Here is a 22,935-nt window from a genome sequence, read left to right on the forward strand (position 1 = left end):
TTCAATTATACGATCTACTTTCTCTATAATATTTTTAAGGATGCAATATCACAAACAATAATAAAAACGTATATCATAGTATACAGTGCGATTTTATTAAAAAAAGAAACGTGTAGACAGCACATATTGGAAAGCGAATTAGTTTTCTTTCGTTCATTAAACGCATAATATATAAAATCTTCGCTATTGAGTTACTTAGTGAGCGAATTGCCCCTTGAAGTCTCTATAAACGTACGTTTCGTATTCTCTACTTTTCCTTTTTTTTTCTTTTTGTTTTGAATGTATAACAATCTGAATGTGTAATTAACTAAAACTATTAAAATCTATACTGCTTCCGTCGAACTAAGATCCAAGTTAAAATTCTTCCATTTTGCCAGAAGACGAATAAGATTTTTCAATTTAAAACGCCCAATTTCCCCTCGATCCTGATTTTCTTTTCTACAAACGGAAGAAGATTCCATCTCGTGAATTTCAATCTCTTCCTTCGAACAGCATAGAAGAAAGAGCGTCAGCCTCGATTTATTTACAGGTTCTTAGCTCGACAATGACGTAGCGCGAGAAAGACGAAAAGAAGACCCTGCAACCTTGTGATTTTTTACACAACGATCGCGAGCAGACAGCTAACTGCTACGATGCAGAGAATGAAACTTCAATTCCTATCAACGCGACGGATACGTGTTACAAATGGAAAGAAGAAAACATATCGAGCGTCTTTCTGGGTACACGTTCGGTCCTTAATTGGTCACTTTGTACGAGTATCTGAACAATTGATCCAACGGCAGTCTCATTGATTCGAAGCGTGCTGCTTTAGGCAAAGAAACGAATGGATGTGCAAGAGTTTCTCTCCCACTGACGCATCCGATCAAAGTGCAAACTCGATCGAGCAGATCATTTCGAAATCACTCGAAGAAATCACCTTTACAGTAATTTTTCATATAAAATCTAGTTCTATCGAACGAACGCTGAACGCAACCGAATCATGAACGCAGGCAGGTACCGCGAATGCGATGAAACTCGCGTTGATGACCGCTCTGTCACGTACGTGTGGTCGAATGAATAATTATCATCGACGATAACAAAAGAAACTACCACTGCCATAGATCCGAGTATGTACTTGTTGCGTTGATGTGTTCCGTAAATATACATGAATCATGATCGTCAAAATCAACTTATCGACAGTATACACGCGGGAATGTCGCATTATACCTATTCCCATCATCGCTGTCCATTTGCACAAGCAGACGCTACATAAGACGAGACAAACGAGACGTGTCATCGCGTCCACGACGCGTGTATTCCTCTCGAGTAAAATAGAAATATTTTGATAAACGATACGTCGCGTGTTCGCGCTTTAAATCGTTGCACGTCGCGGGGAAAGGAACGGTGAATGATTTTTAAACGCATAAAACCGAGGTACGCGTTCGAAGGCTAAGATCTCTAATAGACGAGTGCTGGGAAAATAACGGAAAAGAAAAGAAGGAGATGACGAGGCGCGTGAATGTAACTCGCGGCACCCCATCCACATTCCAGATCGGTCTTTAACGCGTCCAGCACCGACACGTTATTTTTGTTCAGGCAAAATGTTTCCCGAAGATCGTCGTCCCAGTCGTTGTCCCAACAATCGAACTCGTCGTCTTCTTCGTCTCGTTCGAAGTTCTTGAACTCGCTGTAGGTAGTGCAGCGGTCTTCTTGGTATTGTCTGTGCTTCCTCTGCCAGGATTCCATCCATCTGAAGGAACACGTCGGTTCTTCAGCGACTTTTAATTAAGAACGAATAGCGGGGAAAAACATTTGCAAGCCTCGAAGTAAAACCCGTACGGGCATCGACGAAGATTCGAAAAGGAAAATGAAATATCATAGCCGACGCGTCGTTTCTTGCTTTTTGAATAGAAGATGCAAAATAAAAATGGGTTTATCGACTCACCCGATGTCGCAATCGCAGGTGAAATAGCTTCCCCTCACCGTGAGTTTCAATAGAAATCGTTTCCCTGGCACGCCTGGCTTGTACCCGTTAGACGGATTGTGAATAGTTCGCGCGTCGTTGTGATGAAGATGAATCGTCACGTTTCTTACCCATTCCGCGTTTTCAAACATTTGCTTGGGCACGGTGCTCACGCTTGTGTTGTACATGCCGAAGTGCAAGTGCGGATTTCTTATGCCCTGAAATAAATGCGACACGCCAGTCTGTTCGTTCGTTCGATAAATTTGCAATTTCCTTAAGAATTTCTAGTATTTACAAGTATTTCTATAAACGAGTTTCCTTAAAGTACAGCGTGTCTCGGCTGACTCGATCAGCTCGAACTGCTCGCAGGGTACACGTCGTATTGAAATATTTTTTATACGAAAATTGCATAGTTTGGAGGAATACGTTATACGATGGGAATATCTTTTTTATGGGAGAAGGAATTTCGGAGATTTCCAGAGCAACTTTGTTATACTATATGGATGCTATATTATTTTACAGCAAAATAAGTAGAGAAGCGTCGAGTTCCGAGTGAAATGATATTGGCCTCCGTTAGTCCCAAACCTGATGATCACAGGGTAATTTCGTTTTGCTTCTCGCAAATTCAGTTTACGCGATGTCAAGTTGAAGATTCGATACGATCAAACATTTCCGTAAGACTGCATAAGGACAGGCAATTTTCCAATCGATCGATAGATCTTAACGGAGAATTTTCTGTAAGAAAGTTTATTAGAAATACGTACTCGCAATATATCTGGGTTTATTTCCTTCAATGCTCGACCAGTCAACGTTATATTGAACAGTTTGTTTGGGAATTTTCCTTTCATTTCTTTCTCCAAGTTCGTGTCATTCTGTACCTACAAAACAAAATTTCTAGATATAAATATGTATATAGCTTCTCTATTTATGTTCGACTGTCTCCGACTTGGTGAAAACATTTTGTGAAAAAGCAATATTTACGATAGTAGAATTTTACACGTACATCGATGACCAGATGCCTCAAGCCGTTGTTGTACTCGAGAATGTTGGGGAAATTGAAATTCTTCACGCCGTTGTAAGCGGTTATATATAACTTGCGGAGTTTTGTAGCTTTGCAGAGTGCTCCGCTCTGCAAACCGGGAAACGTTTTAATTTCGACAGGGAAAATAGTAATTTTCATTTTATACGACGAATATTGTCTATCAAACGTTTCACGCGTATACAATCTACGCGTTTCTCGTTCGTATAAAAATCTGTAAAGTATTTTATGCAAAAAGAAAGAATAAACTTCCTACGACAATCTCACAATTTTTATACTCGTTTGATAGTATTTTATAGAATGCTGAGTATGTAGGTACGTATTTTTATAAACGCGATTAAAAAAAAACAAAACGAACGAAACTTAGAAATTTCATTCGCCTAATAAATATTAAAACAAGAACTCTATTCTGAATATCTTGTTTACACATATTTGCATATCATTTGCATTCTGTGCATTTTTGCCCCTTTAATATTATCGTAAATGCATACAAATCTGCAATATAACCGAGCAGAATTATGCAGTTGTAATAAAATAACGATACTTCGAACGAAAGTTTTTCTAACAAAATCGGTCGGTGCACGTGTAGATTATCCTTTTGTAATTAATTATCGTATACAGATATTATCGGAGAATAAAAATTGCCGGTCAACGATAACTTTTTTGGTACGACTGTCTCGAAATTTTATTTCTCAAGCGAAAACTTACCTCGAAGGTCATCAAAGACAGTCTTCGTATATCCAGTTCCTCGAGACTGTCCGCGATACCTAAGAAACTAGTATTGCTAACGGCCGTGATCGGATTATCCGCTATATTGAAAGTTTTCAATTCAGGTAGGGTGTGCGTGATCAGTGGCACCACTGTCAGATCATTGGCACTTAGGTCCAAGTAATGAAGGGACGTTAAATTCGATGCCATTTCCGCTGGTATCGATGCCAACTCATTGTGAGCCAGATACAACGTTTGTAATCGTCGCAGTGGCAATTCTGGCACCTTTAAACGATACAGATACAATGAAATAAACGTTCCTTCGTACGAATGGTTCTATACTACACACGTTTACAGGTATTACGTACACTTAAGAGCGAAATATTGCTTAGATCAAGATACAAAAGCGAGTCCTCTAAACCGTGGAACGTTCTTCCGCGTGATTCCAGAAGTAGTTGTTTGTTGTGACTCAAATCGAGATGAGTTAAATAGGGCAGATCGGAGAACACACCATCATCGAGTCTGACTAATCGATTGTAAGACAGATCTAGCCACGTTAGGCTCTGAAACGGAACGGAAGTTTGCATTTTCGTTTCGAAGTTTACGAATTTACGATATTTCTTTTTGCACGAGATACGATTCTTTTCGAACGATATCTCGTATTTTTTAAAAGCGGAATCTAACGATTAAATTTTGTTTTTAAATCTTTAACGATTATGAATCAGGGCAGGTATATAAATATGGTGAAATTTCACTTAAAATCGTCGAGGAAGCATTAAAATTGATTTAACAATCAATTTGTAACTGTATGTCTCAAAAATAAAAATCCTTCTCGATTCAAATAATTTGATCCAACAAATTTCTGACTGCCTACTCGACCAAGCCAATTAGTCGGAACAGGAGAAGAATTAAATTCTGAAGAATTAGAAAATTCAATTTTCAACGTTATACTTTTCCGCGACGTAGTATAACGATTTGTACGTAAGTCTTATCTCGTTGTAAAACTCTACTCGTGTGCTGGACTCTCGCGTATCATTCGATCGCGCGTTAATTTCAAAGTACACGCAAATTTTTCCTCGCCGTTGGTCTAAGGAATTCAAATTTATTTATAAAATGCGCGCAACTAACTCGTAATCTAAATATCGCGTCTGTCGTGTGAATGCCCGACAAGGTGTTCCAAGACAGATCCAACATGGATAAACTGGCTGCAGCTGAGATGGACATGGTCTTTATCGGTAGCCTCATGAACTGATTGTGAGACAAATCCAAACTTTCGATATTGGCGTCTGAAAACATATTGTCTGGCAGCGATCTCAGTTTGTTATGAGAAAGATCGACGATTCTCAGTTTCTTCAGCGGTCTGAGCGCCTCTGCCGGTATGTCCATGATATTGTTCCAAGAGAGGAGAAGCACTTGGATGTTCCTGGTGTTTCTGAAGCAGTCGAAGTCGATTTCCATCAGCTCGTTGTGGCTCAGGTCTAGCCACTGTAGGTGCGGCATATTTCCAAAGACACCTTGGGTCACGTTGCTCAGTTGATTGTGAGATAAATACAGATGCGTCAAGGAGTATTCGACTGGTTTGAAGTAGTACTTCATTATGTCGGATATATTGTTGTAGCTGAGGTCGAGGACCTTGATGTTCGATTGAATCGTGCCGCCAACTGCAACGCGACGAAATAAAATCAGAGTCGAAAACAAGGGACGATTAATGTTACAGGAAAGTTAATTTATTTGTTGCGTGTATTTCGAATATTAAATATATTCTCGAATGTTCTTAACGTTTTTACGACGTCGATTCGACGGCACGGGTCGGAGACCTTGAAGATTTGAAAGACCAAGTTTCCTAAGAGTTCGCGTGAAACATAAATCATTCTGCGCGTATTTCAAACTTTTTACCACGTAACAGTAAGCCTGTGACATAAACTTAACGCGAAACGTCGAACGATCGAACGTCTAATCAAGCAATGAACGTATCGAGGATTAGAAATCGAATTGTTCGTGCGCGATGCGTGTTGATAACAAACAATGCATCGAGATGAGCGCGAGAAAAAATTTAGCAGAGGCAATGAAATCGTTCTTGGCAACATGGTGATTCTTAATTCTTCCAATAGAATTCCCAATCCTATTTTTTACATATTCTATTCATTACATATTACAAGAGAAAATATACAGATATTTTTCTGGTATTCGTATAAGCATAAACGGAGCAACTGAAATTTCTACAATGACAACTTTGTAGCAAACCGTGTGATGGCCTTTACACAGACTTAAGAAACGAATTGTTAATTTATCGAGCTCGTTTTTTAGCAGAATTTTTTAATACTTAATATTTAAATATTTCATAATATTAATAAATATTTCAAACTTTTAACGACCCAACGATCGTTATTCGTATTTCAACGAATCTCTGATATTAAATATCCGATTTCCGAGGTCGTACGATCAGGTCTAGTCTTGTGGAAAAAAGAATTCAAGGATGCTACGTTGCGCAAGACAGACGCAGAGAAATTAGAGGTAACATCTGCCGATTTTTGACCGGATTTTATCGATTTTCCTTTAGCAGGATTAGAGAGATCTGTTTCTAAGCGTGGCCAAAAGATTTCCACGATGGACTTACTGGTGGTGGGCGGTGTAAACGTAGTGCTGTTGATCCATAATTTCGGGATTTCATTGTGGCTGGCGTTAACTTTGAACGAGGACAACGTTCCCACTTGATCGAACGAGGCAAAATCGAACTCGGCTAGGTCGTTGTACGCGAAGTCGAGGAACTCCAAATCTGGCAGATTCTTAAATATAAATAATTACGATTTTCGTTAAATTGAGGAATTCTCCGAAACCACGAAGACAGATGTCACGAAATTGATCAGAAGCTTTTGTATCTTTCTTCATCCTCCAACGTATCTGTTTAATGATATTTAACGCTAAAACGAGCGGTCTTAATGGATGATCGTAATTAAAGTCATACGACGAGAATAAAACAGGTAAATTGTATTTTAAACTGAAGAAGAAGCGACGTTAATCGTACCATTAACGTCTACGTACTCTTGTTGATAGTTGGAAAAAAGGAGAATTAATAGCTCGAGTGTAAAACTGATAGCGAGGTATGAGATTGATAGATATGATTTATTAATGAAATGAATAAATTAATAATTAGTGGATATGATAAATTATGTGTCAAGGAAATTTTATATTCTAGCAGGCTTTTGATTAATCGTCTGAAAACATATTATACGATAGGGTTATACGATAGGATTATGAATAAGATACGGTAAATAAAATGTTAATGTTACCTGGAAGGCTTCGTCCGTGATATCTTTTATCTTGTTACCCCGTAGGTTGATATACTTCAACAGCTTCATGTTCATGAACGCCCGCCTCTCGATTCTATCTATAGCATTGTCTTCTAAATTTATCATCGTTAATTTTGGTAGGTCGACGAACGTGTGGGTTAGAATCGTTTTGATCATGTTGAAGGAGAAATTCACCTCTTCCAGGTACGAATGTATGTCGCCCTGAATTAATTCAAAATGAAAATAGACGAAGCAGGTTGAAATGAAACGTCCGATTAGAAAAATTGTACAATTCCTACCTGAAACGTTCCTTTCCTGATATTATCGATTTCGTTGTCCTGCAATTCTATTCGTTTGATCCTCTTCAAAAAATGGAAAGACGTATCTGGCAGTGATTTAATTTTGTTGTTGCTAAAATCAAGGTGTTGCAGGTTCGTCAGAAACTTAAATGGCGCGTTTGGCACTTCAGAAACGGAGGAAGAGAAACCGTGAGACATCCTCAACGTTAGAAGCGAATGTCCAACCTGACGAACAATTATTTTATTTGCATGAAAATTTCTTTCCCAATTCTTTCGCAATTAGTAGAATTTCATCGCGCAACGGATTATAGTCTGAAGAGACAATACTTTTCCTTTGATATTCTTCGAATAAAATATTTGTCGGTATCTGAATTCTCCTGGTTCTGCTGCGTGTTGTGATATAAAATTCTATTAAATGATTATATTTTATCATTCTACGTGCTCATTTAACTTCGTTGGACAAGCAAGAAAATAATTTCCTTCGTTCTTTTCTATGTACCGAAGCATTTTATTTATTCAAAGCGTAGCATTGAGAGAGAAATTGTTCGTATAATAGAAATTTAGTGATCCTTTCCGGTACCTACGATCTCTCGTTGTAGTAATAAAAGTTTACGTAAGTCAATAAGACGATACTCGAGATAGGTAAATTTACTTAGACTTTAGCATTAACTGAAATTTCGCAAAGTTCCACCGTGTATATTCGTGAATAGGTCAAGTACTCGCTGCGACGATGGATCTTTATAGAAGCCTGTTTTATTGGAATTATCTGCGGCTATCAAGGCCTTCGGTGAATCGGGAATGCGGTTCGAATCTAGTTTAATTAACATATTAAGGTAAATTGCTGATTCTCATTGATCAAATGTATTACGGTTTTGTATGGTTGCTCGGTTGAGAAATCGCTCCTTTCTCGCACGAAATAGTAAGAAACAGAAAGAACGTTGTTATCGAAAATACAGTATAACAATCTTCCAATTTTTATGACACTGATACGACGATTGATGGATACAACGAAACTTCAGATTTTTGTAAGAAAGAACAAAAAAGGAAAGAGAATAATCGTACTCGATAAGACGGGTTTTTTCTTAATCTTTGAACTAAAATTAAATGGCACTCGTCCGTACTTTATCTCACTGAAATTCGACGATTTCGACTGGAAAAATTTAATGTTAATTTAGTGATTATCATATATATCGTATTTTTCTGAAACTCTACGACCTCGATAAAAAAAATTTTACGTCAAAACATAAAAATTACGACGAACGTTTAACATTGAAATTACCTCGGAGAAAGCTTCGTCTTCTATCGAGGATATCGAGTTCTCCGAGAAGTCCAAATACTTGATTCCGCGAACGTGCATGAAAGCATGAGCCTTGATGGTATTCAGGTTGCTTTGGACTATACGAAGTTCCTTGATGTCCATCCCGTATTCCATAAAATCGTCCGACGATAACGTTGATTGTGGCATTCGCGAGATTGAAAGGAACCGCATGTTCCGCATTTGTCGTAAATCCTGAAGGGACACCACGCTGTTTTCTCTGCCGCTCAGGTCCAGATTGTACAGAGAATATTGGAAACCATTGAATACCTCGGCTAATAGCATGTAGAATAAGATGTCGATTAACGTAAACTATTAATTTAGAAAATGACTAATATTCGATTCGAGACATTGAAATTCGAAACTTTAGATTTTTGTAAGAAAGAACAAAAAAGGAAAGAAAATAATCATATTTGCTAAGGCGGGTTGTTTTAAATCTTTGAAGTAAAATTGGAAGATCGATGGAATTAATAAATCATCGTCGTAACGTCATCGTCTTTCATCTTACCTGGCGAAAACGTTTGAATCTTGTTCTCACGGAAGATCAAAGTACGTAAAAAATCGTATTCTTGGAAGATAGGACTCGAGAGAGAAGTGATATTATTCCCGGAGAGATCTAATAATTCCAGGGACGTCTCCAAGCCAGCCAAATCAGGAGAATTCACCTCCATTAGATCGCAATCACTGAAATAAAGTTCCCGTATTCTCGAATCCCTGAACGTACCCTCCTAAAACACATAGTTCAATATTTTCTCCTAGCCTTGAACATTTCATTACACTACGTAACATACGTATTAAATTGTAATATTTATTGCGAGCGAAACTTCTATCATTTGGCATTCCAGCGAATCGATAATAAATGGTCGACAATAAAAAATTCACGAATATCAAGTATCGTGAGTTTTTTATTTTGTCAAGAATTTTAGTTTCTGTAAACGTATTACAAACATTGAAAAATTCAGATTTAAAAGATCACTGGACTGTGATTTTTCTATCCGAGAAACATTTTTAGCTAATTATTTTAATTATAATTTTTAGAAGGCAAATATAAATTATAATATTTGGAAAATCTTACCTGTACCATAGTTAAAGGATTACCATCGAGATAAGTTCGGTTAACTTTATGAAAATGCTGGAAATCACCAGATATCAGAGCTTCGATTTGATTATAATCCAATCGCAGTATATCCAGGGACAACTGCAGCCCTCTGATTTCCGACTCCTGTTGCTGGTTTAACATCTTCGATATTCTGTTGTAACTAAGATCCAACACCTTCATACGCTTCAGAGACGACAATTGCGCATAGGGAATATGGGTCAATTGATTTCCATTCAGGTACAGATATATCAGATGCGCCATGCCATCTCTGAACACGGAAGGATCGATTTCTTTCAGATTATTTTCGCGTAAATCGAGCATGTCCAAGTAAGTGAGGCCCGCGAATGCATCCGCCGGAAGTTTGTCGATCGCGTTTCGTCCCAATCGCAGTTTTTGCAAAGAATTCTCCAGACCACGCCAATTATCCGGCGTGATCTTTGATATTTTGTTACCTGCAGAACAAGTGGTAGCTTTTATTTAGTTTTCAGAATTGTTTCTTTCCAAATGTACGACACGATGTTTTAGTAATTAATACGTAATTAAAGATTATATTAAAATAATATTATTAAGTATACTCTGGTATGTCAGAACCATATGTCAAAATTTGAAAGAGAAACAATTTTAGGTAGAAGAATTTTAGGATTTTATTTAGGATCAAGAATAATCTTTGAGTTTGATTCAATTAAGCTACGAAACTAATACAATTTCTACCATTAATTCACTCGTCCCTTTCGCTTTTCTTTCTTTCATATTTCTGATCGTGAATCAGAAATCTCAGCATCTAATTTTTACGATGCAATCTTATATCCATGTAATTCATCCTACATCCACTTAATTTCACTTTTGATTTCAAGTACGATGACAATAATCTTTCACATTTTAAGATATCAATATACATAAAGTGCTTGTTACGATTATGTTATCTACTAATGAATCGTTCCTTAGTGATTCGATGATTCATCAAAGCTGGAGCGTTTTATCGAACCACGTTATCATCCAATTTTTCAAGATGACAATAAGGATACGATGAAACTAAATTGTTACGAACTTCTCTTCTTTATTGGAACGGAATTTTACTTTCTTCCTAATGAAACCAATTCCTACCGATTAAATTTACTTATTTGAACATAAACCGTTATATTTTCTACGAATTTATAATAGAAATTTGTCAAATCCAATTATACGAATCGTTCATTTCCCGACAAGTTCGGATAAATGGAATTCTACTACGTTAAAGAAAATTCCAAAGATACCTGTCAGATCGAGAAATTGCAATTTCTGCAAATGTCTGAACGACCTGCTGGGAACCTTCTCTAGGCGATTGTAGGGTAATTCGAGCTCCCATAACGATCTCTCAAGCCCTAGGAAAGCTTCGTCCGGGATGTCGGCCAGGGGATTATGTTTGATCCGTAGATTGTACAGACCTGAGAGGTAGAGGAATGACTTTCATGTGAAACTGAACTGCCACGCATCCTATGTATATATACATATGTATATGTAACGTAACGTAATCGATGATGCAAGGAATTATTCGTGACATACGGTCATTGCCCCTCAACCCCTATTTCATTCTTCCCTTGATCAACGATCTCTTCGAAATCCCCTTTTAAGTGCATTCTAGCATACATAAGCGAGTTAATGTTAACGATGTGAGGAAATTACTTGGTATTTTATTTTTCCGAGGGATATTACTATTTTTTAAGTTTCCGTATAGGAAGAATCACTTCTTTTTTACATTAGCGAATTACATTTTATTTGGTCTTGGCATTTTTTTAATTTTTCTTAAAACTTTGAATGTCGATTGGTCGTTGAAAAACAGTGACTATCTTGCGACAACATACGGAATATTTGAAAGTTGTAACAACCCAAATCGCCAGAATCTCGAATACTTCGACTCTTTCTCTTTATTATTGCGTATCGAAAGTTGTATATGAGAAATTATCGTTTATTCAATGTTATTCGCGATAAAAAATTATTCTTTGTTAAACGTCACTTATATAAAATGTACTCTTTCTTCAAAATCTTTTAATAATACTGTCTCTTACAATTTTAATTCATACGCCATCGTCGTTTGTAAATTCCTTCTTACCTGTGTTCATAAGAAACTGTGGCTGAAGAAACATCAATCCGTTGTTCTCCAACTGCAGCATGAACACTTTGGAGGAATTTATCGGCTGAGGTATCCGCGGCATCGGCACGTTGTAACAGGTGACGATACCCAAATCCGGGATGGCTTTCGAACAAGTGCAAAGAGGGTTGAAGAAACACGGTGGATATTGGACCGGAAGCTCGTGCATCCGAACCAAGGACGCCCACATCATCATCAACAGGGTAAATATCATCAGAGCATAACCCACTTTCACCATCGTTGCCAAATGCTGTAAACCCATTTTTTATTTTACCGTCTCGTTGATTTCGATAGCTGTGAAACTTTTCTCCTTGGCTGCGTATAGCTTGGTAAATTTTCGAAATGTTTAATTAAAAATTGGTTTAATGTTTCGAATGCTCGTGGACTCTGGAGCTATGAAGTAGAAAGAGCACAAATGTATCGGATTTGATGACTCGGGTTAAATATTTACATGCAGCGGCTATAGAAAGTACCTGAGCCTAACTTTTGTAGGTTTTAGTTTTATTTTTACTTGTAAAACACACTGGCAAAGTTATAATAAACTGCGTCAGGTGGCAATAAGACGTCCCTTCTATTTAAATTTCATTCTATTGTATTGTATTTAATAGGTGTCTACAAAGTAAGTTATCTCGTTAAATAATATAATTCCACGATGACGACTTTCTCCGATTACTGCATTTTCGTCATAGATAATCGAACTTTAAGCAGTTTTTCGCAAACAAGCCAATTATTAGATACTACAACGTAATCCTCTTAACTTAGCTGCACGTGGTTTATGTCGTACATTTCCTATGCATATCTATACTAACTGAAATGAAACTTGAAAGAAATTCGCGCATTTTCTATCATTGTTTTAACGTCTGTTTAAGCTACATTTTTCAATTTTATCGAACATTTGAAAGCTTGTGAGAGGTTTATTTCGAAATAGATCTTCGGGGAGATCTTTGTTTCTTTGAGCGAAAGTCCGTTACCCCTTTCATTGAGCTTTAGCAAGTGAAGATTCAACGAGTATTATAAAATATAAACACATAAGATAAAAAATTGGAATAGAAGTAAAGCAAGTAAATGTAAGCCTATTTCTCGCGTATTTTTGAATATAAAGACCATTGAAATTCTAATATAATTACACTGATATAGCAGCAACGATATTAACTTTTGTGAGCGAGTTAATAAGCAACTAGTTACGATAGCGAAAAATAAATTTGGATTGGATTTCAATGAAGTTTGACAAGATGAACGTATTTTAAGAAATTGGATTTATTTTATACCATTGTACTTTCATTTCAAAGCGTGAGTGCCTACATGTTTATAATTATCGTTTCATGCCAGAATTCAAACGTTCTTCGATTACTTTCTAGTAGTGTACAAAAGCACATACAGTTCTCCATTAACAACCAGAAATGAAACCTCGTACTTAGAATCTTATACAATGGAACAAAAAAACAATTTCATAACAATTTCTCCGATGATCGAACGAGCAATAGCTCCCCGGTAAATTAAATCGTTTAAGAAAACACTGTATTCCTGGTTGTGCAAAGGTCAAACATTTTTCCCCGAAAAGATTCACAACGTCTAAAGATCACCACTTAGTTCAATTTTTGTTTATTCAGCATTTTTATTTAACATTCTTTTCTTTATGAGCACATTAGATCCTTTATACCACACGAATCCTCTCTATTTCTATTATTTTTCTTTTTGGTCTTTTAAAACTCGGATCCATAATGTTTCACTGTCCTTTGCACATCCACGATTCGAACAATTAACAGAAATTTTACCATGCTTTCTTGGATTAAGAGGACGCTACTCGAGAATCTCTATCGGAGCTCACGATCGTGGGATCGTCGCGGATCGCTCGCGATGATCGCACTGACTATTTTGCTAGCTAAGTGGCCGCTGCCACCCCGTGTGTAATAGGGCTTCGGGGGTGCAGTCAGTTTCGGTGCTTCCCTTTACCCGATTATAAGGACGATATTCCATTAGGCGACGAATGAAAATACTCGCGCAAAACGTTAGTGAACATTCGAATTATGGCTATAGTTATTTGAGGATACGCAGGCACGTGGGGCGCAATGATAACATCACTTAATCAGATTTCACCCGGCTACTGTGTTGGTATATTTGCATCTTATCTTTCGTATAAAATTTATAATTAACCGATAGTGGTTCTAATAAAACTTATACATAATATCGCACTTTTATGATTTTCTTAAAAAATCTATGGTTAATTGGGTTTGTCTATGGTTAATTATCGGTATGTATTAGAAGTTGTTACAAAAGAACAGAAGTTAGGGTTTGATCTATTTAACGTAATCAAAACGGTGCAACAATCGAGAAAGATGTTTGTAAATTTAATAAATTTACATTATAAATGTGATTTCATACTTACGTAACATTCACATTTTAGCAGTTGAGCATCCTATAATTTGTTTGTAATTGGATTTTATCTCGACACTTGTTATTAATATCAATAAAGATGTTCGGAGGTAACGTTTCATAAATAAACTTATGAATTTAGTTTAAAATTAATCATGCGAATAAAAAGCAAAGACGCTTGAGGGTGCTGTAGATTAAGTCTTCTCCCTCGCTGCATCGTGTAATAATTTCGCCTAGGATACGTCTAGGGTACTCGGGCATTTTTCGTAGAATCGTCAATGCTGACGAACGCCAAAGAATATCTTACGCATATTCTAGCATCCTGAGTAAAACTGGGCGTTTTGGATAAATCGAAGCGCGTTTAAACTAGAGATTATATTCCCTAGTAGTTCGTTTACAATCATCGTATCATTACGCACGCTAAATGTATAAAACTGCAAAAATTACTAGTAATCGCTTAGAATTAAAATCATATCTGTGTTCTGTTGGAACGTCATAATCTGTCAACCACTCTTTCGATAAACATTGCAGAGGGGAAAAAAGAACAAGAAATATGATAATATTACAGAAGACTATCGATTAAATATTATTTACTATATCACCCGCGATGTCGTCTGTTTTCCGGTAAAACTGCGAAACAGCTGGGTGCCAACTTCTCAGCATATGCACTGGGCATTGATATAAATATATGATTACTCATTCACGTTATATAAAACAAATATACTTTTCACACGCTCGACATAGAATTTGTACCAGTAACATGTCGTAACAATAAATATTGTACGTATATATGTGCGTGTATATATAATATATACATAATATTTATACGTATATTAAAACATTCATAAAAAATATGTATCTCTTGTGTGATCGTCATTTTTTTTTTTTTTTGGCCACATCTAAAATTCACATGGATTTACGCGCAGTTCCGTTGATTAATTCCTGAGAAGTTTTCGATTCCTTTTCAGTTACTTTCTTGTGCGACGGAATTTTCGGAAGACGTGGTGCGATCACGAGTAAAGTTAAACCGATTATATGTGGAATCAGGTATACATACCTGAAAAAGAGAAACATATTGCGTGTTATATTAGAATTTCCTTCTGATTACGTATGTATATTATAAGTAGACTGGATTTTTATGAATACGACCAAAGAAGTGGTACGTAAAAAGAAAAATGAATTTATTATTACTTACAGGTACATTTTCACACTTGGTACAAATTCCAAGAGTATAAAGCTGAATGTCATATAGGCCATTAAGACTCGCGTTGTAGTGAACGTAAGCGCATCGTATAGGAACTTCATCCCCTTGGACCCTAGGAAGTATGGTCGTATGTTACGACGAGTCTGTTTGATAGTAAAGGTTGGTCAATGATCAATTAATGATTAACAAAATATTTGTTCTTTTCAATGATTAAAAACATATAGCAAATCAAATTCGATATTATTACTAGTTTTACTTACAATGCGTGACACCATGGTAAAAAAGGCTCCATTGGCGAATGTTAAATAGTAACCGGGGTAAAAACCATGCCATAAGGCAGAAAGAGCGTACGTGAACAGAAGTTTATTGTACTGTGTCCTTTCATATACAATCGACCTAAGCCACCTATTGGTTCCTTTATTCCAGTGTTCGATACTGTCCCTCATATTCAGAGACATCTGAAAAGTACAACTGTTGCATAGATTTTGATTCGTTCAGATCATACAACAATAATAAATCAATACATTATGAAACACAATAGTACGGATCAGTAACCTTAAACTTAGATCATAACTTCTATTACGAGCTCGATCGATTCAATCTAAGTGATGTCGTCACTGCTATATAGTACGTATTAAAGATTCTATAAAAAAAATAGTGATGTAAATTTGCTTAGAATATTTTTATTTCAAATTCAAAAATAAATCGACTGAATTAGATATACGTGTGCAAATCACATCAAGTTTTATTTATAACTAATTGATATGCCAATTTTTTCCTGGGACCTTATATAAGCATTTTTAATAATATGCTTAATGAAATTTCTATTGGCTTGGTAAACGTGAATCAACACCGCTCAATGAATACAATGAAATCGTGATGCTTCTGACATAACATACTTTGAAAAGAGAAAGACATTGCTCGCAGTCGGGTTCGTATTGCCTCGCTATATCGTAAAAGCGACTCGTTTAATCATAGGATAATGTTTCACATACCTAAACCTTGCTCGAGAAACGCTCTTTAAATTGGTGAGAACCGCATCAAAATCTGTCCAGCGGTTCTCGAGATTACCCCAAACATACCGACGCTTACCGCGATCTTTATCTGAGTATGTATAGATATATATAGATTTATCTCTAAAATAATCGTATTCATTTCGAAAAATTTACCTCAAACCCATAAACATCAACATTGGAAGCTAGATCCCATTTGGGTTCGCCATTCTTGTCATAACCGTTGAACCCAATCCCGGAATTATTGCAAATGGCATCGGCGAAGATCCACGCGTGATAGTATTTAAAGCGAACTAGCATAGTGGTCACCATCAGGAACCACATTTTATAAAACACCGTGGTATTCTCGAGGAAGTCATCGTCTGTAAATAAAGTAAAGTCTCGTCAGCGCTCTGACGTGGCGACAATAAATATTAAAGAGACAATATATGACTCGAACCTTTTAGCTTCTGAATCGGGTATGTTGGAATGAAAGTCACGAACATAGCCGCGCACAATAAGCTCACTATGACCTTTTTTATTACGACCGGTGTCGGAGACGGTTCCAGGACTATCTCGTCGTAGTGAGCGGAATTTTTATCACAGCCCTTAAAAAGAATAAAAAATATCAAAACTCCGTGTTATGATCTTTATTCCTTTTTTCTTTTTTTTTTTGTCGCTGTTGTTATCGAGAGCGTATAAACACAAAAAAAAAAAAAAGGATGATTGAACAAAACTCTAACCGTCAAAGCTCTTGCTCCAGTTAGATTACGTCCATGAATAAAATCGATGTAATCACGATAAAATATCACCGGCCCAGCCATCAACGCTTGAAAATGGAAGACGTAGCTGAAGTACTCTAACGTCGTCGGCATCTTTCTAAAATAAGCCATGCATATAACAGGTTGGGTTTGACCACAGACAGCAAAGGAAATAAAATGATAAATGTAGGAATTATCCGGAGCGCAAGCGATATCATCATTTGAATAGATATGTGATTCAGCTATGTTGATGCGTATGTAGTGTGGAAGATGTGTTCTTCTGGGTGTGTTGCGTTGCATATTATATAATTAATGTTGTGGAATAAACGACCGGTTAACGAAGACGTCAACTCACTTCACGGCTTGATAACGTTGCGTTGGCGTGAGTTCCTCTTCACGTCGCGTTAACCCATCATGTATGCTGTACGCAAGGCTGGTCACTTTCTGCGTTATCACCATAAGTGGCCCTGAAATGTACACGATGTAACGAGATCTTTATATAGAAATACATATTTTTTATAAACCACGTACGTTCCTGTGGTATATTCCTGTTATACGTTATATATTTACTGAGACATAATTTTTATATAAAGTGTAATTCCTATATTACGATAAGTTACAAAGTAAAAGTAAAATTAGAAAAGGAAAATTTAACAAGCAACATTAAATTAACCAGCGAGGTTGTTATTGTTCGTTGTAAACATTCTAATTGGTTGGTTGGTTGGTTGTAAATTTTCTAATAATCGTACGATAGCGTTCGTACGATAGAAACGATACAATGTACGAATTAGAAAACAATTTGATCATACAAAACAAGAATACAATGCGACATTTACGATAACTTAAAAGTTACGGTAAATGTCAAGGAATTTAAATAATATCTTTTGCATAATAATTCGCGTAGCTAATAATTCTTTAATATATATAAGTTTTGATGAGTAACACGTCGAATGACACAAGTCAGCGTAACTAAAATATTCGCTTAGCAAAACACGCGATAAATATACTGTAACTCTTGTATTCGACAACATATCAATAAGAAAAAGATATTAATTATTTAGCGAAGGTGACGCACGTGTCTGCTTACCAGTGATATCGAGTGTGTACGAGCCATAATTGTACATCTGTCGATGGTAATGCACGCAAGATAAGTAGAGCATCGCCGTTGTTAACACAACTCTGAAACGTATTACCAAGATGAGTTGTTAAGTTCAAAGAACAATCATTGACCGTGATAATGAGAGTAAACGTGGAAAAACTTCGGCCTTTAACATTTAACGACTATTTATAACTTGTAATAAAAATTATCTTATTATATCTTATTATTATATACAAGTAACGATGTTCCTATTTTTGTAGTTGTGTTAATAAACGTTTCGGTTTTTCATAAAACATGCGCAGTTTACTAATCACTAGTTGAAATTAAAATTTATGAGTAGTTCTATATCTAGTGATCTATATCTAGAGTTTTAAAGAACAAGAAAGATACATTTAAATGTTGTATTATATAAAAAGTAAGAAGTAAATTATTCGATGGTAGAACTAGTCGAATTTACAAGAGATTATTTTTTTATGTATAAAGTATATAATAAGTAGAGTATTTTTTTATGCTTAACTGTTTCTCTTGAACAATAGAACTTCTCATAATAAAATTAGTTAAATTATTAGGTATTTCTTTATTTATAGGCTCGTCACTGTGATACATGGTAAGAGAGATATATAAATTTTTAGATAAATTTCGATATAAATATAGGTTCGTAATTATTGTTCAAACTACAAAGAGTATAATAAAAAGATGTTTTTGGATTTTTATTATCTATGAAGTATTATTACGAGAAATTATAAATTTTGTAAAGGCACATTTATGTTTCCATTGTGTTAGTTTTATTACGCGATACAAAAAGATTTGAAATTTATTCTGAGAAATTTATTATTTCTGGAAAGAAATTGCACCGTATTTACATGCTCTAAATTGATAACGTGTAAAACGGGACAGAAACTTGTATTTGTAGAATACTTACGTTTCTAGTCGATATTTTATAGTGTTCAAAGGACAAGCGAGGGAATTCTAAGTAAACCGTAGAAAATAAATCTTCACAGTAAATCTTACACTATGCTAAATCACATATTTCAACATAATTCACATATTTTCGTGGTTAGTGGGATAATTTTTCAAGAAAAATATTTTTCATCGGGGAATAGTACTTTATCAAGCTGCGCAAAGCTTTCATAGGATATGAAATCTATAGTGACTAATGAAACGAATCAATGTGCCCCATAGTTATAATTATAATGAAAATATCGATGTAAATAACTTGCCTCTGTATATTACGAGGATTTTGTGTGCGCATTGCTATGTAACATAAGGCTGGGAGGCCTGCAAGGTGAATCGCCTGCCTGAAAAGATACGAGTTTTCTTTTTTAATGAAGCAAGGTGGTTAAATATAGAGGGGGTTCTCAGGATGCTACAAACATTCTTTTCCGTTTATCTTTTTTTTCTTTTTTCTTTTTAGTCTCATGCACTAATCTATACAGTTAATTCTACTGTACAGGATATGTCCACTTTTAATTAATATAATAAATGTATTTTATAATGTTTTCTAAATAAAGACTTATTTCAAGCGAAGATCATTTTAACGTACGTATCTTTAACATAGCATATAATTATTAGATCGTGAATTTTCATGCACTTATGCAAAATTCAAACAGGAAGATATATAAAATGTATTCAAAATTGAGTTCTTGTTATAATTTTTAATAGGTGGAACAGATTTCTATTGGAATTTTATTTCTGCAGTTGATAGTTCATAGAAGAATAAATTTGTATAAAAATCCTCAGTCTAGTTATTTTCATATAATATGTTTATAATATGTATAAAGATCCAGATATTATAATTAGAAGGCTGGAAGAAAATCACACAATGTTCGGGGAAACAATTAATTGTAATCATTCAGATATAAATATCTCGACACTTCTTCAAATCGTATATTTAACAAAAAATCATTCCTATATCGAATTTTTCGATATAGATGGGTAATTATTTTGATTTCTCTAAATTTAATACATAGAATCGCTACTGTTCGTACCATGAGAAGGTATTACATCTAACTTAAGATAAGTATCAATGAATAAAGTTTCTAATGTATCAATTAATCATGGGACATCTTGTACAATAGCATGAGTGTATAAAATGGCCTTTTTGCACAACACTATCATGCTTATCAGAGATACGACACTTTTCTCAACTAATTGATTTCTCTTTATTTACGTAGATCTGTTTACCTGCCGAAGCAGAAATATCCAAGCGCAAGGCCGATGACGAGACCAAATACATGTCTGGTGGCTGCTGTCACGGCAACTGGACTAAGAAACGTTCTCAAAAACCCAGCCAATATCAGTGCTGTGAACTGTGTTAGTAGAAAATTCATCTGCACATAATCAAGAAAATGCATGTGTTACGATATTGGCCGATGTAACCTCGTCTTGAAAAAAAAAAAAAAAAAAAAAAAAAAAATTAGATATTAACACTTCGTAGGCAAACTGGATCCATTTTTACCGTTTTGCGCTTACAACGAATCTCGTAAGAATTCTGGAATACTTATCGATATCGCGACTAAGTTATACAGTTCCTTGTTGCGTTAAATATTCGAAATTTGTTACAAGAGAGATGAAAATTCACAAGAAAGAAACTCACGCGTGAAATTTCACAAAATTTTGCTCGATGATTCAGTTTGCCTAACATCGTCTTATTGCCAAATTTTAATGTGATGTTCGAATTTCAATTCAACTATCCAAGCTTCAAGATAATTGCCAGTTTCAATACAACGTTCTTAATTATCTAATAACACGTTAGTTGAAATTTATTCCACCTCCTGCTGCAGAAAGATCACGGTTATTACGTTCAATCATTCCTTCAAACGTCAAATACTATTGCACAAGAAACAGGCATTCGATTTCTGTCAAACAAGACTTTAATATTGCGGTAGTTTCTCGAACAATGTAACGTAAAACGTAGCTTGGAATTTCATTCATACATGATTCTAACATTTCGTCATAATTTTAAAGATTCCAAAAGATCTAACTTATCCAACAAATTTCTTCAACACAATAAAACAGGAAATAAGAAATATACTCAAGTTCTATTAAGCTCGATTTACTCGACTACATTTGAAGAATCGGGAAAATAACTTAGCTCTTTACCAGCATAAATTTATCTCATTTACAGAACTGCAAAAACTCTTCAAATTCTTCGATCAATAAAATTTCCTAAGCGCTAAAGTCTATAAGAATAAACTTACATACATGTAGTAACTGATGGATTCTTAGAGTAAGGACAAGTAAAGAGGTATACTTCTGGCTATCTTTGTCTAGACTTATGTGGAAAAACTCATTTTTTAGATCTATCGTCGTAAAAAGCTGGGCGCCCTGCAACGCGTCTAAAACGTCTTCAATTAAAGGCAACGGAAAATGTGGACACTCGATGAGTTCGTTAAGCTCACGAAAATCGACGCAAACCCTGATGGAGCCATCTTTCTTTCGGACTACCACTATCGGACTCGCATACTCCGAGTCTGATGGTTTGATGACGCCCTCGTTTGTCCACGCTTCCATCAGATCGTCCACCTCCTTTATTTCCGACGGCGCCTTTTCTCAGTACATCCGGCGCGTCCTCGCGACCGTCGGTCTGATCGTCGAGTCGTAAAAAGGTCACCTCGCCCCGTTTGACTCGCAACTCTACTTGGTCTAAAAAATCGGTACCTAACAGTAGACTGTGTCTTGTCATTATCTTATTCGAGACAACATGCAGGGTGACAGTAAAGTCGTACCTGTCGACCGTCATTACCTTTGTAAACTCGCCCCAGGTACTATTGCCAGCGGAACGAACCATCAAACCTAAGTTTGCAGTTTCCCAGGGGTGGTGATCCTAACCTCGCATACTCATCCGGTCGTATAAACGTGAGGTCACTATCTTAGGCCCTTCTCCCCGATACTACATACATATTGCGCACTATGATTATAATTGCAGAAATCCTATTCTCAGAGAACCGAATCACTCTGAAAATGAGAAAATTTGTAGAATTCTTTAAGATTCTTCGCTTAACGCTGTTTTATTTTTCCTTTTTGAATTCCTGTGGTACTTCCCGTTAAATGAGTCTTTTAAAAGGCAAACTCTGCGTTTCGTTTTCTTAAGTTCATTAGTCAGAAACACGATTAATATCCAACTTCTAAAAGATAAATGACTTACACCATACGTTCGTAGTTTGCATAATTGCAAGGTAAATTTTCAGAAACAGCGCTCCTAACATTATTAGTTTTCTCTGTTTTGTGATTTTCAAATCGATCAATGCGACTTCCCAGTGACGCAAATTTAATTAGCAAACTAACGTGTAATTACGTTTGCAGATAATTCCTTACATTTGCAAAGATATAATTGAGTTGCGTCACTTACAAAACAAAGATATAAACTGCCTCAAACAATAAGACTTCGGTGACAAACTGACGAATGACAGAAATGATCAACGAACTATGGATGCATTTTTCTTTCCTTATCCGGAATTGGTTATTTTCTGAGTCAGTCCTCACGGGGAAGAACTGGAATAACCCTGTGGTATGTAATGAAAGATATGTCTTGAGAAATCATACTCGGGCCAAGATTAACCGTTATGTCAATCCTATAGACCAATTGTCACAACATTCATGTTTCACGCTTGTAGATTAGAATTCTAAAAGTAGTGATCGCAAAACGTGGAAATTCTGAGTAACCACTTTGGTCCCCACGGGCTT

General features: G+C 35.9%; 2 protein-coding genes and 1 long non-coding RNA gene across 4 annotated transcripts in view; 1 reads left to right on the forward strand and 2 right to left on the reverse strand.

The window, feature by feature from the left end:
- Positions 1–267: 267 nt before the first annotated feature.
- Positions 268–14,183, reverse strand: LOC117214807 (chaoptin). Its single transcript, XM_033461155.1, has 16 exons — positions 13,596–14,183; positions 11,782–12,070; positions 10,946–11,116; positions 9,669–10,144; positions 9,102–9,321; positions 8,558–8,868; positions 7,279–7,503; positions 6,980–7,201; positions 6,307–6,475; positions 4,818–5,350; positions 4,058–4,252; positions 3,690–3,974; positions 2,946–3,071; positions 2,707–2,820; positions 1,925–2,160; positions 268–1,729 (listed from the first exon to the last, which is right to left on the reverse strand). Exons 1-16 carry the CDS (start codon positions 13,596–13,598, stop codon positions 1,438–1,440), a joined length of 3,867 nt encoding a protein of 1,288 aa, XP_033317046.1. The 5' UTR covers positions 13,599–14,183; the 3' UTR covers positions 268–1,437.
- Positions 5,646–7,456, forward strand: LOC117214815. Its single transcript, XR_004488945.1, has 2 exons — positions 5,646–5,687; positions 7,411–7,456. It is a non-coding gene; the product is annotated as an uncharacterized LOC117214815 (long non-coding RNA).
- Positions 14,184–14,555: 372 nt separating the features above from the next.
- Positions 14,556–22,935, reverse strand: part of LOC117214810 (lysophospholipid acyltransferase 1) — a 30,430-nt gene continuing 22,050 nt past the window's right edge. The window contains exons 2-11 of one of the 2 annotated variants that reach the window (XM_033461159.1): positions 20,434–20,579; positions 19,470–19,547; positions 18,238–18,329; positions 17,506–17,617; positions 17,133–17,268; positions 16,850–16,997; positions 16,567–16,772; positions 15,658–15,855; positions 15,389–15,540; positions 14,556–15,250 (exon numbers count right to left, since the gene is read on the reverse strand). In XM_033461159.1, coding sequence (XP_033317050.1) covers positions 15,100–15,250; positions 15,389–15,540; positions 15,658–15,855; positions 16,567–16,772; positions 16,850–16,997; positions 17,133–17,268; positions 17,506–17,617; positions 18,238–18,329; positions 19,470–19,547; positions 20,434–20,579 — 1,419 coding nt within the window. In that variant the 3' untranslated portion in view covers positions 14,556–15,099. The remainder of the gene's footprint in view (positions 15,251–15,388; positions 15,541–15,657; positions 15,856–16,566; positions 16,773–16,849; positions 16,998–17,132; positions 17,269–17,505; positions 17,618–18,237; positions 18,330–19,469; positions 19,548–20,433; positions 20,580–22,935) is intronic. The other variant, XM_033461160.1, reaches the window with a different exon arrangement.

This window comes from Bombus bifarius, unplaced genomic scaffold (genome assembly GCF_011952205.1).
Source record: "Bombus bifarius isolate JDL3187 unplaced genomic scaffold, Bbif_JDL3187 scf7180000009243, whole genome shotgun sequence".
NCBI lineage: Eukaryota > Metazoa > Arthropoda > Insecta > Hymenoptera > Apidae > Bombus > Bombus bifarius.

What these genes read in the sequence shown, in the direction of transcription:
- LOC117214807 (XM_033461155.1), bottom strand. An exon ending in ACAGTTTCTTATGAACACAG is followed by an intron (nt 11,117 to 11,781) that starts GTAAGAAGGAAT and finishes TCTACCTCTCAG; the next exon opens with GTCTGTACAATCTACGGATC. An exon ending in ACCTGCGATTGCGACATCGG is followed by an intron (nt 1,730 to 1,924) that starts GTGAGTCGATAA and finishes GTGTTCCTTCAG; the next exon opens with ATGGATGGAATCCTGGCAGA.